Here is a 16808-nt window from a genome sequence, read left to right as displayed (position 1 = left end):
TGTGACACAGCCTCATGCTCAGGTGGCTGTCAGCACCTGACATGTGGCAGGTGCCCAGTAAACACCCCTCCCCTCCCTTCCCTGCTTTGTTGCTCATTTGCATCTTGCCTTTCTTGCCATGCGGCAGTATCACCACAAACTGATAGGCATGAATGAAAAGCACAACAATGAGGTTTACTCAACATAACCACACTGGTCCACGTGGAATACTTCATGAGGATGTGTTTATTTATTTTAGAGACAGTTAAGTGGAAGAAGTAAAGGCCCCTCTCTGGATTCACCAATGGCCTCCCTGATTCTACCAAAGAATAAAGAGACTATGCAGGTACTTGTCCTATGGACATGTCTGTGCCAACAGTTAATTGTAATTTATTCTCATGTACATGATGTGATTTGGATGTCCAGTGCCATAGTCCACAGCTTTGCCTTCTCAGATTTCTTCTGCCCAGGCAAACATCTAAAGCACTTTGCACCCTCAAGTTCAAACTTCCTTACCATAGGGTACAGCCCAAAAGGTATTTCAGGGCCAGAGAAATCCTACCTGGAGCTGAAATGGATTTATTTTCAGTACTGAGGCTTGACTCACTAGGCTGACACTCTGTTACTTGAGCCATACCTCTAGTACTGGTTTTTACTGATTATTCTCTCTTTTTTTTTGTTGTTGTTGTTGTTCTGGGGCTTGAACACAGGGCCTGAGCTTCTTTTGCTCAAGACTAGCACTCTACCACTTGTGCCATTGCCTTTCCAGCCTTTTTCTACTTATGTGATGCTAAGGAATTGAACACAGGACTTCATGCAAGCTAGGCAAGCACTCTACCACTAGGACACATTCACAGCTATTATTATTATTTTGAACTCAGGGCCTGGGTACCCTCCCTGAGCTTTTTTTGCTGTAGAATAGATCTCTACCACTTTGAGCCACAGCTCCACTTCTGGGATTTTGGTGGTCAATTGAAGATAAGAGTCTCATGGAGTTTCCTGCCCAGGATGGCTTTTTGAACCACAATCTTCAGAACTCAGCCTCCTAAGTAGCTAGGATTACAGTAGTGAGCTATTAGCACCCAGCCCAAAAATACTCTTAATTAACTTCTTACAGACAGGACTTTTTAACACCACAATGGCAATCAGATTTCAAGACAATCAGATTTCAGTGTGAGTTTCAGAGGGGATAAACCATATTCAAGCCTTAGTAGCACATTTTATTTATTTATTTTTGTCAATTGTGAGGCTTTAACTCTGGGCCTGGGCACTGACACTGAGCTCTTCAGCTCAAGGCTAGCACTCTTCCACTTGAGCCACAGCACCACTTCTGGCTTTCTGGTGATTAACTGGAGATAAGAGTCACAGAGGGCTGGGAATATGGCTTAGCAGTAGAGTACTCCTTGCATGCATGAAACCCTGAGTTCGATTCCTCAGTGCCACATAAACAGAAAAAGGCTAGAAGTGGGGCTGTGGCTCAAGTGGCAGAGTGCTAGCCTAGAGCAAAAAGGAGGCCAAGGACAGTGCTCAGGCCCTGAGTCCAGTCCCAAGGACTGGCAAAAAAAAAAAAAAAAAAAAGTCTCACAGAGTTTCCTGACCAGGCTGGCTTTGAACCATGATCCTCAGAGCTCAGCCTCCTGAGTTGCTAGAATTACAGAAGTGAGCCACCAGCACCGGGGCAGCACAGTATTATTATTACTATTATTACTATTATTATTGTCATTGGTGGGGCTTGAACTCAGGGCCTGGCACTGTCCCTGAGCTCTTTTGTTCAAGGCCAGCACTCTACCACTTGAACCACAGGGCCAGTTCCAGCTTTTTCTGTTTATGTGGTACTGAGGAATTGAACCCAGGGCTTCATGCATACTAAGCAAGCACTCTACTGCTAAGCCACATTCCCAGCCCCCTGGACAAATTTTATTTTTTCTAAAAGAAGTCCAAACAAACTGATATGTATCTCTATGACAATGTCTCTCATGCTCACTTGCAGGTTCTTTCCTGAAATATAGGCACATGGCTAGTGAGCCCTCCTTGCAGAGAGCCCCAACTGTGTATGTCTCCAGGGCTGTGCTCATAGGTGTGTGGGTAGAATGGATGGGTACAGTAGATTAACTTCGAAGGACTAGACACAGGATGGCCAGTTCTAAGGCAAAACCTCTGCCATCTTCCCAAGTCTGTTATTTGGCAATTCCTGTGTGGATGCTCTCATTTACCTATCAGGGTCTTCTGGAAGACCTACTATGTGTAGGGCCTTAGCAGATTGTAAAGACAGGCTCTTCTAGAACAGATGAGCAGGCTAGCTCACCATGGTGTGGAAAAAAAATAAAAACACTGAAGTCCAAGGAAAAGAAAGCTTTAAAGAAATCGAATATCACAATGAAATCAAGCTGCTGTCTTTCCTCACTCAGCATTCACCTCACAAAGCCTTTGGGGAAATAAAAACAGATCCACAGCAGACCGGTGCAGGCTAGGCCGTAATGCAGAGCTGCACAGGATGCGGGGAAACAGGAGGTGCCGGGTGCATGACTGCCATCTTCATCATCACTCCCCTCGCTTGAGATTTCCTTACTAGATTCTCCTACTAGATTGATTCCATGGCCTTTCAGATAACAGGGCCGGACCGAGTCAGCGGTGCTGATCCATTAAGCTTTCCTCTTCCTTTGTGTACTATCTGTGGAGAGCAGTCTCTCCAGTCCCTGGGGCAAATTCAAATGGAGCCCCTGGAGTCTAAGATTTGGCTTCCCTGAGGCTGCCCCACAGCAGTGGTGAGCACTTAATATCCTGAGGGGAAGGGCCGGCCTGCCTGCCTCCTCACCCTAGCTAAGTGCACAAATTGCAGCAGAGAGTAAACTCATCTCTTGTCTTCTTTGCACAGAGCAAGAAGCCAGGCTTTACAGCATCAGGCTCTCCAAAGAAAAGCACCAACTCCAGCCTGCCACCAGGTCCGGATACAAAGCCAGACTGGCTCAAGAACAAATATTCAGCCCCAAGGACAGGCCGCCCCTCCATGACCACATATCCATCCTTGCACATTTACACGTACCCATAGGCCTGCCTGGGCCATGCCACATGGGCTCCTTCTCCAAGGGCTTGTTTGGCTTGTGCACATCGGGGAAGGGACACGGGCGTGTGGAAAGTGCTCGGGTTTGAGGTGCCCTGGCGTGCGTGCACCCCATACTTGCGCTGGTGCACATACCTCATGAGTTCAATTATTTTATTTTCCTAAAATAAAATGTTATTATGTTGCATAGAAAAGCCTTTATCAGAAACTAAAGAGTATGTTCACAACACACATAGACCTCCTCTTAGCCAATAGTTATTCTCTCTAGAGTTAGGTGCAAATCAATTATAAAAGACTTTTCAACATGTTTCAGAAGCATGTTGTATATTTTTTCAAGTGGTGAATGAAAATGTAATGTCATATGTATTATGTTCAAAGGTTATGTGAATTTTTTTTAACTCAGTGATTAAAATTCTCTCTAACCAGATGTTTCCTGTGGTTGCTTAAGTGCACATCACGTGAACTGATACTTGGTGTCAGCCATTTGTTTCCAAAGGTCCCTGCAGGGACCAATCCCAGGCCTCAGCGGCAGCATGGTCTATCACACTGGAGTCACAGTTAAAGAAAGCTCCTTATGTCACCTTTATAATAGTCAAGAAGAAAGAAAGCTGGGCGCTGGGGGCTCACACCTGTAATCCCAGCTATGCAGGAGGCTGAGATCTGAGGATCATGGTTCAAAGCCAGCCCAGGTAGGAAAGTCTATGAGACTCTTCTTTCCAATTAAACACCAGAAAACCAGAAGTGGAGCAGTAGCTCAAAGTGGTAGAGGGCTAGCCTTGAGCACAAAAGCCGGGGGACAGTGCCAAGGCCTGGAGTTCATCTCATGACTGACAAGAAAAGAAAGAAAGCTCCCTCCAAGCGCTGGGCTCAAGGGGCAGAGCACCAGCAGTGAGCAAGCTGAGAGAGAGCACAGGCTCAACAAGCTATTTAAAAAAAAAAAAAAAAGCTATCTTCAGCTTATAATGGCCTCCTCCTAGCTTCTTTTTTTTTTTTTTTTTTTTTTGGCCAGTCTTGGGCCTTGGACTCAGGGCCTGAGCACTGTCCCTGGCTTCTTTTTGCTCCAGGCTAGCACTCTGCCACTTGAGCCACAGCGCCACTTCTGGCCGATTTCTATATATGTGGTGCTGGGGAATTGAACCCAGGGCTTCATGTATAGAAGGCAAGCACTCTTGCCACTAGGCCATATCCCCAGCCCCTCCTTCCAGCTTCTATCTTTTCTTTTTTCTCGTTACATTAGCAAACTAAGTTGTATGTGTGTGAGTACCAATACTTGAGCTTGAACCCAGCACCTTGAGCTCTTGTTTGGCTTTTTTACTCACAGCTAGTGCACTTACATTTGAGCCATAACTCCAGTTTCCTATCACATTGAAGTGAAAGTTTCTCGTTATCATGTATGTGTGTGTGCACACATGTCCACACATTTTGCTGGTACTCACACTCAGAGCCTCTCACCTACTAACTACTTGCAGTACCGCTGAACTACAGTATCCCTGCTCACTTTTGAACTCTTTCAGTTGTCTGTATGATTAATAATCACAGATTTTATTACAATTTATACAAATTTTATTACAATCCCAATGCGTGAGACTTTCAAGAAAATTTTACAACAGTTTTAGATTTACCAAGAAATTGAACAGATTGCTCTGAGTTCCCAGCTGCATATGAGGTAGAGGCAGGAAGATCCCAAGTTTGTTGCCAGCCCAAACAATTTACTGAGACGGTATCAATGGAAAATTTCCCAAAAGGCTAGCTACAGCAGAAGAGACCCTGAATTCAGTCCCTAGCACTGCATAAAATGAGATAAAATTCTTATTTTTTTGGACCTTGTAGCCTATTGTGAGTCCGAAAACCATCTGTTATCAGCAGATGGCTTCCCCCCCAACCCCCCACCCCACCCCACCCCCGCCTTTTGAAAAGTTGACAACACGTCTTGAAAACAGCATAAACAAATGTAAGTGCATTAAGGCAGTGACAGGAAGCATTTTTTTCTAGGTTTTTGATGGAACATTATAGAAACTCTCTAGATACAGAAGCCATTTGAGATCATTCTAGCTTTATTCTTTCACATTTAGCACTAGAAGTACAAGAATTTGAGCTGAGTGTGGTGGCCCATGTAATTCTAGCACTCAGAAGATGGAGGGAAAAAAATCACAAATTGGCGGTCACACCCCCACCTAAAAAAAAGAAATAACCAGCCCTTTGGGGTTGGAGACATGGCTCCAACCAGAGCACCTACCAGAGCATCAGGTACCCATTTTGAGTCCTAGTCTCAGACCAAACATGAAAGGAAAAATTGGAGGTCACTCTCAGCTATGTAGGAGACCATGTCTCAAAAAGTGGGTGTTTTTTTTTGTTGTTGTAAGAATTGTGGAGACCTGCTACCTGGCCACTCTGAAACTGTCGCACTCTACCACTAGGCCATAGTCCTAGCCCCTGTCGTGTTTATTGATCACACGATATTAATTTTCTGTGGCTATAACTGGATACCAGAGGCTAGCTAGTCTGTGAATGTGTGTATATATTTCTTAATGGTTTTGGAGCCTGGGAAGTCTAAGGTCAAGCAACCACACATGGGGTGAGGTGGGGGGCATGCTTGTGGGACGTCTTCAGAATCCCAAGGGAATACAGAGCACCACATAGTGAAACATAGCAAGTGTGCCAGAGAAATAATTAACTCATCCATTTATCCACATGCCCTCCCAAAAAGTCTACCTCCAATCCTAGGCTTCTTTGGGACCCAGTTTCCAATACAGGAGCTTTGGGGGTCACATTCACACCATGGCAACAACTATTGGAGAAGAAAAAATCCACCTAAAAGGATTTGGCTTTGCAGAAAGAGAGTTGCTAATTTGAGCCTTTCCAAGCTGTTCACGGACTAATTCTGGTTCATTGTGTGGAAGGGTAGAGAGTGGTTTCCCGGTCACAGATTTGGCACTTCATACACCATGTCTCTGAGGCCACAAAGCCTCCCCTGTCCTTTCCACAAGAACACAGACTAAATGGCTTGGCTAGCTTTTCTTGCACTAAATTCTCCAGAGACATTTCTTTTTCTTTTCTCCAGTGACAGTTCTGTTCATTTCTTAGTGGAATATTCCCAGCTAGTCTCCGTTCAGGCTTCCCAACATTCAACATCTTTACCACTTTTTCCTTGCTCTCAAGCTGCCTGATCAACAACAAACAAAAAAATGTACCCCGTTTATTTTCCTTGTGAGTGGGTTCCACACTGGCTCTGTACAGATGAATCATATCTATAATTTCCTGTGGAATGAGGCTCAGAAAGGCCCTGTGGTCACCAGGCACCGGTGGCTCGTACCTGTAACCCTACTACCTACTCAGGAGGCTGAGATCTGAGGATTACAGTTCAAAACCAGCCCTTGCAGGAAAGTCTGTGAGACACTTATCTCCAATTAACCACCAGAAAACAGGATATGGAGCTGTGGCTCAAAATGGTAAAGAGTTATCCTTAAGCAAAAAAACTCAGGGACAATGCCCAGGCCCTGAGTTCAAGCCCCACGACTGACAAAAAAAAAAAGGATGAATCTGAATAAATAATTGTTTTAATTAATTAAAATTCCACTTTCCTTTCCTTCTTCCTGCCTCACTTCACTTCCTCCCCACTTCAGCTCAGATGCCAGGGTCTTGATATAAACACCCAAGTGTCCTCACCCTCTGTTCTTCTGCCACATCCATCTGGTATTTCTCAGAATGTGGTCAGCCAGCCACCCTAACACCATCTGTGTTCTCTGCTCCTGTAACTAGACTTCCAAGATAGCTACAGGAAGAGTGGACCTGGGCTACACCACATGCATTTTCTGAAGCCTTGCAAAGGTATCCTCTGCTTCTGAAACTAAAACTCCTTCATCTCTCCTCTGTGCCACTATTCCACAATCTGCCCTGGGCCTCAAGTCCTCTGCTTCCTCTCTGGCTCCCACTGACCCCCACAGCAGGCACAGCTGCTATCAGTTGGCCATTTATGCCAGTGGCTCATGTCTGTCATCCTAGCTACTGGGGAAGCTTTGATCTGAGGATCACTGTTAGAAGACAATCAGAGTAGGAAGGCTCTTTTTTTTTTTTTCTTTACCCACTTCTGCAGAAATGGAGCTGTGGTTCAAATGGTGGAATGTCAGCCTTGAGCAACAAAGCTGAGTTAAGAGCGTGAGGCTCTGAGTTTAAGGCCCAGTAAAAGAAAAAGAAAAAAATCTAGAGTCTTCCATTCGGGCTGCCTAGGTCCAAAACACACCTACAGGCAAGTCACCCTCTCAAGAGTCTTCATTAGCACGATAGGATGATCCACTGAGCACAGCCCAGAGAAAGGACCAGAGAAAGCACATCCATCACGTCCTGAGAGCACACAGGAAGCTCTCAGAAACTGTTATTGGGCTTTGCTCTTACCTACCGGCTCTCTTTCCTACCCTACTCTCTCTCCGTCGTTGTTACAGAAAGCAGTGCCCAGTTCTAAGTTTAAAGCTGATATTGCTCTCATGTTTCCATTCCATTGCCTTATTTTCCCAACCTTTCCTCTTTGCTCTCTTTGTGTCGCTGTCTCTGTCTCTGTCTCTGTCTCTCTCTCTCTCCTCCTCTCCAGCAACTTTCCTGTGGCTTAAAAATGTCACCCTTGGGGCTGGGGATATGGCCTAGTGGCAAGAGCGCTTGCCTTGTATACTTGAAGCCCTGGGTTCGATTCCCCAGCACTACATATACAGAAAACGGCCAGAAGTGGCACTGTGGCTCAAGTGGCAGAGTGCTAGCCTTGAGCAAAAAGAAGCCAGGGACAGCGCTCAGGCCCTGAGTCCAAAGCCCAGGACTGGCAAAAAAAAAAAAAAAAAAAAAGTCACCCTTGCCAGGTACTAGTGGCTTACGCCTATAATCCTAGCTTTTCAGGAGGCTGAGATCTGAGGATAGCAGTTCAAAGCCATCTCAGGCAGGAAAATCCATAAGACTCTTATCTCTAATTAACTACCAGAAAACCAGAAGTGGTGCCATATCTCAAAGTGGTAGAGCACTAGCCTTGAGAGAAAAATGCTCAGGGACAGCACCCAGGCCCTGAGTTCAAGCCCTACAACTGACAAAAAGATTGATAAATAAATAAATACTTGGTACTCAGAGCCCCAGTAGAAAAGTAATATAACATGGTAATACAATATGATTTTGTTGGTTTCTATGTTTCCCTTTCAAGATTCTTATTTTGTTCGTTTTTCTCTCCTTCCCTCCCCTCCCTCTCTCTCTTTTGTTGAGACAGTCTTGTTGTACAGCCCAGGCTGACCTTGAACTCAAAATCCTCTTGGTTCAACCTCTTTAGTGTTAGGATTATAGGCATGTACCACCACACCTTGTTCAGGTAGAGGCAAGATAACCTATAAACACCTGCTGTACTTTGTTTTCTGGAAAAGGCAACAATGGCTCCAGACATTTTGGTCTAATCTTTTCCCTTCTACTGAAGCACCTGGATACCTTCAAATACCTGACTTGCAAAAAGAAAAGTGATGTAGTAGCCACAAGCTTAGGTCTGCATGGATCCCTCCAAGCTGGAGAAGGGAGTACTAGCAGCTTCTAGAAGTTAAAAAAAAATCCCTGGCCAACAGCCAACAAGAAATGGGTTCCTCAGTGCTATAGCCACAGGAACTGGATTTGAATTCTACAAACAGGATGAATAAGAATAGAAGTAGATTCTCTTTGAGACTCTTATATCAATCTACATAGCCAGAACGTTTCAGCCTCATAAAATCAAGAGCTAAGAAGTTAGCCAAGTTTGCTGGACTTGAATACCTACCAAACTGTGAAGAAAAAGATTTATGAGGTTTTGCTTTTGTGCCGGTACTGGGCTTGAACTCAGAGTCTGGGCACTATCATTTCGCTTTTTTGCTCTGTCACTTAGGCCACAGTTCCACCTTCCACTTTTTAGTGGTTAATTGGAGATAAGAGTGTAACAGAGGGCTGGGGATGTAGCCTAGTGGCAAGAGTGCCTGCCTCGGATACACGAGGCCCTCAGTTCGATTCCCCAGCACCACATATACAGAAAACGGCCAGAAGCGGAGCTGTGGCTCAAGTGGCAGAGTGCTAGCCTTGAGCGGGAAGAAGCCAGGGACAGTGCTCAGGCCCTGAGTCCAAGGCCCAGGACTGGCCAAAAAAAAAAAAAAAAAAAAAAAGAGTGTAACAGACTTTCCTGCCCAGCATCTGTTTGAACCTTGATCCTCAGATCTCAGTCTCCTGAGTAGCTGGAATTCCAGGCATGAGCCCCTAACACCTGGAAAAATGTATATTGTTTTAAATTTATAAGATTATAATTTGTTGTAGCAGCAACAACAACAAAAAAAAAACTAATTCAATATCAAGGCTAGAGAAGACCAAAGTCTAGTTAGAGAAGCAGGTAGAAGAAATTTATCAAGTTAGAAACAAACAAAACCAGATTCATTGAGGACAAATAGAGGCAGGGATAGCTGCCACCTGTTAAATCAGTGAGCTGTAATAAATCCTACATATCTGTCAGAGTCCAAAGTATTTCATCAGTTACCGGAGCCTCTGATGGGCCAGGAGCCAAAAATAAGGCAGTCCTATGAGAATAATTAAAAATTTTTTCTTTGACACACAAGCATTGTCCATAATTGTGAGGTACAATGCAATGTTACTATTCATATGTGTAATAAATAATCCTTAGCCTAATAGCCCTTTATGTAACAGACAAGGTCAGACTAAAAATAGTCACCTATTAACCTCTGAAGTGTCATAAAGCAAAGCAGTAGAAGGGATGCAGAGAAGCTGTGAGCTTCACGGTTCTCCGTCTCCCTGGGCTGGGAGGGCAGTCTCTGAGCCCGTCAGGCTGATCAGCTGAACTCTCTTCTAGCTTGTTTCTCATCTTCATCTGCTCTGGCTGAAATTATCCAACAGGGGGTTGGGGGGAGCTAAAGTGTTGACTGGTCTAGTCAGGAAAATCCCATGGAAAACAATATTAGTGCATAAAATGAGCAACATTTAATGAGAAATGTGTGTGTGTGCATGCGTGTGTATGTGTGTGTGTGTGTGTGTGAGAGAGAGAGAGTCAAGTCAGTATGGTGGCCCAAACCAGTAGTTCCAAGGCACTCAGAACGGTAAGGTCAGACTAGCTTGAGCCCAAGAATTTAAAGTGAGCCTTGATACCCTGAGAGATAGGCAGAGATAGAAAAACAGAAAAATTGACTTAAAAGCAGCAGGCAGAGGGCCAGGTGTGATGGTATATGTCTATAGTCCCAACTGCTCAGGAGGAGGAGGAGGAGGTAGGAGGATATTGGACCAAAGTCAGTTAGGGGAAAAGTGTGAGATTCTATCTAAAAACAAACTGCTGGGTGCGGGTGACTCACACCTGTAATCCTAGCTACTCAGGAGACTGAGATCTGAGGATTGTGGCTCAAAGCCATCCTGGGCAGGAAAGTCTGTGAGACTCATCTCTAATTAACCACCAGAAAACCAGCAATAGAACCTTGAGTAAAAGAGCTAAGGAACAGTGCCCCAGCTCTGAATTCAAGCCCCACGACCAGAAAAAAAAAAATGTGGGGGATAAGGAGGAGCGGGGGGAACTAATATATAACATTGACAAAGCCAGGGCACAAAAAGAAAATTATACATGATAAATTTTTGAAATCCCCAATAAAATGGTATCTACTAAGCTTAATTACAATAGTGGGCTACTCAAAAGAGGCTAACACTTAAGTACAAATGACAGATTTGTTTTTTCATTTTAAATACTTACACACAACTCTGAGTAGCAAAAACTTACACACCCACAATGAAATTCTGATTCCCCCTCCCTTTGGTAATTGATGCATAGACTCCGGGCATTGAGATCAAATGTGATCTCAGAGAGCCCCTTTCATAGCTTCTTCCCCAGCCCTGGAGAAAATATGCTAATTGTCTGTTCCCACACTTGATGGCTGGGAGTGTGTCGCCCTGTGCATGAGCTCTGCCATTGAAAGAAAAAGAATAGCACATTGATGTCATGGTGTCCCAATTTGGCACTACTGACATGTCAGATTAAATAATCCTTTGTTGTTGCCGGAAGGATTTCACAGGTGTGATTAACTTTTTCATCCTGAAGTGGAGAGATTACTCTGGGTTATCTGGGTGGGCCCAATCATCACCAGTGTCTTGAAGGTGCAGAGACAAAGCTGGATACCAGTAGCTCATGCCTGTAGCTTTAACTACTCAGAGATCTGTGGATAGAAGTTCAGAACCAGCCCAGGCAGGAAAGCCTTATCTCCAATGAACTACTAGAAAACTGGAAGTGAGGCTGTAGCTCAAATGGCAGAGTACTAACTAGCCTTAAGCAAAAAAGCTCAAGAACAGGGCCCAGTCCTTGAGTTCAAGCACCAGGCCACACACACACACACACACACACACACACACACACACACACACACACACTCAAACAAAAAGGTCAGAGACCGGAAAAGAAGACAAACGGAGACCTATCAACAGCAGTCTGAAACGATGATGCTCTGTTTAGGTGCAAGAAGGAAGGGTAAGCCGAGTTTGTACACATAGCTTCTAGAAGCTGGGAAAGGCTAAGAAGAAACAGTTCTTTTTCTGAAACTTCCAGTACACACTCAGAGATTTGACAACAGTTTGGTTTTGGCCCTGGAAAGTGTAATTTTACACCCCTGACCTCCAGGACTACACAATAACAAATCTGTATTGTTTTAAGCCACTAAACTTGGGGCAATATGTGATAGCAGCAATAGAAACAACCTAGCACCCATGTATTATAAAATAAGAATTTTCTTCAAATGATTTTTAAAAATGGGATCTTTCAGATTCACCTCTGAGAGTCATCCACGGGAATGATAAAGACGCAAATGAGGGCTGGGAATGTGGCTTCGTGGTAGAGTGCTTGTCTACCATGCAAGTTGGATTGCTCAGTACCACATAAACAGAAAAAGCCAGAAGTGGCACTGTGGCTCAAGTAGTAGAGTTCTAGCCTTGAGTTAAAGAAGCTCAGGGACAGTGCCCAGGCCCTGAGTCAAGTCCCAGGACTGGCCAAAAAAAAAAAAAAAATTGACATTCACTGATGGGAATTAACAAACAGTACTTTCCCTAGACCTAACATTCAGAGAGGCATATACCTTTATATATCTATATGCATAAATTTATGCACACAGAGAGAGTATAATTCTAGCCATAGGGGTAAGGAGAGAAGGAAAAAGAGGGTGAATAATGTTAGACTTCATTGTAACTACACATGAAGACATACGAAGACACAGTTTCAAGGAAAGCTGTTGGTCATCAATAAGGATTTGGGGGGATAGAGAAAGCTAAGGAGGGTTGCTTATCCTGAGCAAGACATGTACACACATCTGAGATATAGTGAACCCCTTGGGTGCAATTTTAATACACACTAAAGTAATGTCAGGAAATTAAAACAGGCTTTGTGGTGGCAGTGGGTGGCTATGAAAGGGAGTTCAGCTAACCAAGGGATGTCAATAAAAGATGAATATGGTGGAAGTCATTTATATGAATGAAAATAGAACCGTGAAGCCTGTTGAAATTGTATTAAGAGGGATTGGGGGCATGGCTCAGTTGGTAGAGTGCTAGCTGATGAACCAAAGCAGCAAGTACCGCATTCGAGTGCCGGTTTTGAAACCCCACCTTGAATGTATGCTAATTTAAAAAATACAACTCTATAAAGAAAAAAAAGTGGTTTCATCCAAGTGGGTACTGCTCACTTCTCAGCTACTTGGGAGGCAGAGGCCTCAAATTTGAGGCCAACCTGGACAAAGGAAGTGAGACTCTGTCTCAGAAACAAAATAAACAAAAGAGCTGTGGGTACAAAGTACCAAACTTGAGGTCCTGGGAGGGGGTGAAGGGTCCTTAGACAAAGCAGACTTAAGGTACCCCTGTAGTGAGGGAGAGTCTAAGTCTGTTTTGAAATTAAGGATTCATGCTGAAGGACAATGATTTTTGCTTTCCTCCAGAATCCAAAGATAACTTCCAAATCTGCTGTCAGTTAATACATTGTCACTCTCCAGACTTAGATCAAGGAAGAAAAGGAAAGCTGGAAGACTGGTGAAACCCAGACCCACCAAACAAGAATAACCTCCTATGCCTGAAAAGGAGAGGGGAAAATAGAGACCAGCATATATCTTCCATCATCAAGCAGTTTGACAATAAATTTCTAAAATACAGCCCAGGACTGGGAATATGGCCTAGTGGTGGAGTGCTTGCCTCATATACACAAAATCCTGGGTTCCATTCCTCAGCACCACATATGTAGAAAAGGCCAGAAGTGGCGCTGTGACTCAAGTGGTAGAGTGCTAGCCATGAGCAAAAAGAAGCCAGGGACAGTGCTCAGGCCCTGAGTTCAAGCCCCAGGACTGGCAGAGAGAGAGAGAGAGAGAGAGAGAGAGAGAGAGAGAGAGAGAGAGAGAGAGAGAGAGAGAGAGAGAGAGAGAGAGATAGAGAGAGAGAGAGACAGGCAGAGAGAGAGATAGAGACAGAGACAGAGAGACAGAGAGAGACACACAGAGAGACAGAGAGAGACACAGAGAGAGACAGAGAGACAGAAAGATGAGCCCAACATGACTTTGCAAAGGATGGTCTTCATATCAGGACCTCAGTGATGTACAATAGTAATTTTGGTCATTTGTGAGAGAGAGGAAAGAGAAAGTGTGTGAGCAAGAAAGAGACAGAGTAGGGGGGCTTGAACTCAAGGCCTCTCACTCTCACTTAGGTTTTTTTGGTGCTCTACCACTTGAGTCACACCTTAATTTCCTGCTTTTTGCTGAATAATTGGAGATAAGCAGTTTATGTATTTGTCTGACAGGGCTGGCTTTGAACTGCCATCCTTACATCTCAACCTTCTGAATAGCTAGGATTATAGGCATGAGCCACCAGTGGACTTTCTCATATATTCTTAGGAAGCTTATGAAAGAAAGAATGAGCCCGGCACTGGTAGCTCACCCCATGATCCTACTTTGGAGGCTGAGATCTGAGGATAGCAACTGGAAGCCAGCCTGCGCAGGAAACTCTGTGGGACTCTTATCTCCAATAAACTGGCAAAAGCCAGAAGTGGCTCTGTGGCTCAAGTGGCAGAGCACTAGCCGTGAGCAAAATGAAGTTTGGGAACAGTGCACAGACCCTGAGGTCAAACCCTAGGACTGGCATAAAAGAAAAGAAGGAAGGAAGGAAGGAAGGAAGGAAGGAAGGAAGGAAGGAAGGAAGGAAGGAAGGAAGGAAGGAAGGAAAGAAGGAAGGAAGGATAAAAAGACAGGAGGAAGGCACATGTTCAGCAAAGGAGAGTTTTCCTGTCCTGTTAACTGGATGACAATCTTGATCATTCTTCAACAAAATGAACTTAGCTACTGGCGAAGTACACAAGGCCTGCTGCCCCTTCTTCCTCCTCTCATCACCAAATGCAACCCATCTTAGGGTCACCATATTGAACGCAATCGGAGAATGCCATTCAGTACATTGTCTTTATGGCTATGGAATTGCACATGGCACAGCTTGGGTAGCTGCACATTCTGCTCTGTGCCTTCTCTACTTCTCTTACCTAAATAATAAAGACTTCAGTTCCCACTCCTCTGCAGATTCTTCCCCCAGCCCCACGGGCAGCTTCTGTCCAACACCATTGGAAAACATGCCTGATTGCCCAACCCTTTGCCCTGGCAGAAAGCCCCATGCCTCTCAGTGTGCACAAGCAGCAGTGGGACAGAAGTAATAGATATTTTTGGCACCACCAATGCACAAATCTAAGACTTAAAGAGTCCACTTATTAAATGGCCTCTCCAGTTCGGATCAATGTCTAAACAAATCTAGTAGTAGTTAAAATAACTTGCTTCTTATCATTGTAAGATATACTATTTGAGTTTTGGGTGTTTCTTTTCTTTTGATTTTATGTTTTGGGTGCTAAACTGAGTAGTCATAGACATTACAAAGAGGTAATGTGATCCGTCTAAGGTCACAGAGTTAGTAACTGGCAGAGGCAGGGTATGGATCACGTCCATGGGATGATTTCAAAGCCATCCGAGCTACAAGCTGCTTCCCAATGTTGCCTAGTTCTGTGCAAAGTACAGGACAATATTAACTAACACTAGTATTTGTATTTCAATATAGTTTTTAAAACGTTTTCTCTGTGCACATTTCATTCAATACTCATAGTATAACACCCCTAAAAGCCAGGCACTGGTGGTTCATGCCTGTAACCCTAGCTACTCAAGAGACTGAGATTTGAAGATCTAGGTCAGAAACCAGCAGGGGCAGAACAGTCCATGAGACTCTCATGTCCAATTAACCACCAAAAAGCCATAAGTGGAGGTATGGCTCAAGTGATAGAGTGCATAAGGCCCTGACTTCAAGCTCCAGTGCTGGCACAAATAATATCTCTGAGAATTCCGTAGTGTTGGGAAAATGGAGGAGAACGGGACTGTTTATTGAGGAACAGCAAGGGGCACAGATCTTCCCATGGGATTGGAGGTTGTGTCTGGGGCTAGATTTGGGGTGAGCTTATATAGGGCTAAACAAGGAAGCAGAAAATAGAAAATGGGGGGCTGGGAATGTGGCCTAGTGGTAAAGTGCTTGCCTAGTATACATGAAGCCCAGGGTTCAATTCCTCAGAAAAAGCCAGAAGTGGCGCTGTGGCTCAGGTAGTAGAGTGCTAGCCTTGAGCAAAAAGAAGCCAGGCCCACTGCGGAATGCTCCACTTGGGGTGAGGGGCTATTGCCTCCTGGGGACCCAGGTGTCCTTGGCTAGGCCTAGATTGGAATAACCTGCCTGTAGACAGGCATGTGATCAAGCCTGTTCGTGTGTACCTGTTGTCTTACTTGGCCTTGGGGAATAAGGCAGAAATCAATCCTTCAAGTAGTAGTATTATCTTAGATTTATGTATAAACCCTGAAAATCGAAGAGGATAAATGATAAATGGATACAAAAAAAGCTAGCCTCTTCCTCCCTTCTCTGGCCCACAGTCTGCCTCAAGTGTTTATTAGTGAGTCGGGGAGAAAGAGGCTGTGAGGAAAACCCCCGGTTTTTGTTTTTTTTGTTTTGTTTTTTGCCAGTCCTGGAGCTGAACTCAGGGCCTGAGCACTGTCCCTGGCTTCTCTACCACTTGAGTCACAGTGCCACTTCCAGCTTTTTCTGTTTATGTGGTGCTGAGGAATCGAACCCAAGACTTCATGCACGCTAGGCAAGCACTCTACCGCTAAGCCACATTCCCAACCATGGAAACTGCTTCCCCATCCCCCCCTCCAATTTTGCTTCTAACAGCCAGTAGCATGGTCGGCACTAAAATATTTGTTCTGCCTGTGGAATAAATATTTGAGTACCTAGTGGGTGCCAGGCCCTGAAACACACATCCATGAACTTGCATCATCTGTAACATCCGGGTCCTGAACTCACAGAGCTTACATTCCCCTGCAGGAGACAACTTTAGACAGTGACAGGTGTAACAATGGGTAGGACAATAATAGGGCAATGGATAGGACATAAAGGGTTCAGGAGGCATTTCTGAGCATGTTAACTGAATGAATGAATGCAAGGCAAGCAGGCCGCAGGGGACTCATTAAGACACCAGATCCATCGGACGGTGGAACTTGGGCGTTGAGGACAGCCAAAGGGTGAGGAAAACAGAATGAAGAATCCCTTTAAAAAAATTTTTTTCCGGGCCTCTGACCTTGCCCTCGCCGTCAGGGTCACACCCCTCCCCCTTTACCACACTCCAAGGCGCCTGAATCAGGACACTTCCGGTGCGCGCACACGCGAGGGAAACTGTCGTTCCAAGTGGAGGACGCGCGTCCCACCAGAA

General features: G+C 44.7%; 1 protein-coding gene across 6 annotated transcripts in view; it reads left to right on the top strand.

Moving 5' to 3' along the window:
• Positions 1-3467, top strand: part of Agbl2 (AGBL carboxypeptidase 2) — a 45133-nt gene extending 41666 nt beyond the window's left edge. For 3 of the 6 annotated variants that reach the window (XM_048361567.1, XM_048361569.1, XM_048361570.1), the window contains 2 exons: positions 241-325; positions 2855-3467. In XM_048361567.1, the coding sequence (XP_048217524.1) occupies positions 241-325; positions 2855-3028 (259 nt within the window). In that variant the 3' untranslated portion in view covers positions 3029-3467. Of the gene's footprint in view, positions 1-238; positions 326-2656; positions 2745-2854 lie in introns of all 6 variants that reach the window. The other 3 variants (XM_048361573.1, XM_048361571.1, XM_048361568.1) reach the window with 3 other exon arrangements.
• The last annotated feature ends 13341 nt before the right edge of the window (positions 3468-16808 follow it).

Source organism: Perognathus longimembris, chromosome 13, assembly GCF_023159225.1.
Source record: "Perognathus longimembris pacificus isolate PPM17 chromosome 13, ASM2315922v1, whole genome shotgun sequence".
NCBI lineage: Eukaryota > Metazoa > Chordata > Mammalia > Rodentia > Heteromyidae > Perognathus > Perognathus longimembris.
This window is presented reverse-complemented; position numbering and strand designations above follow the sequence as displayed.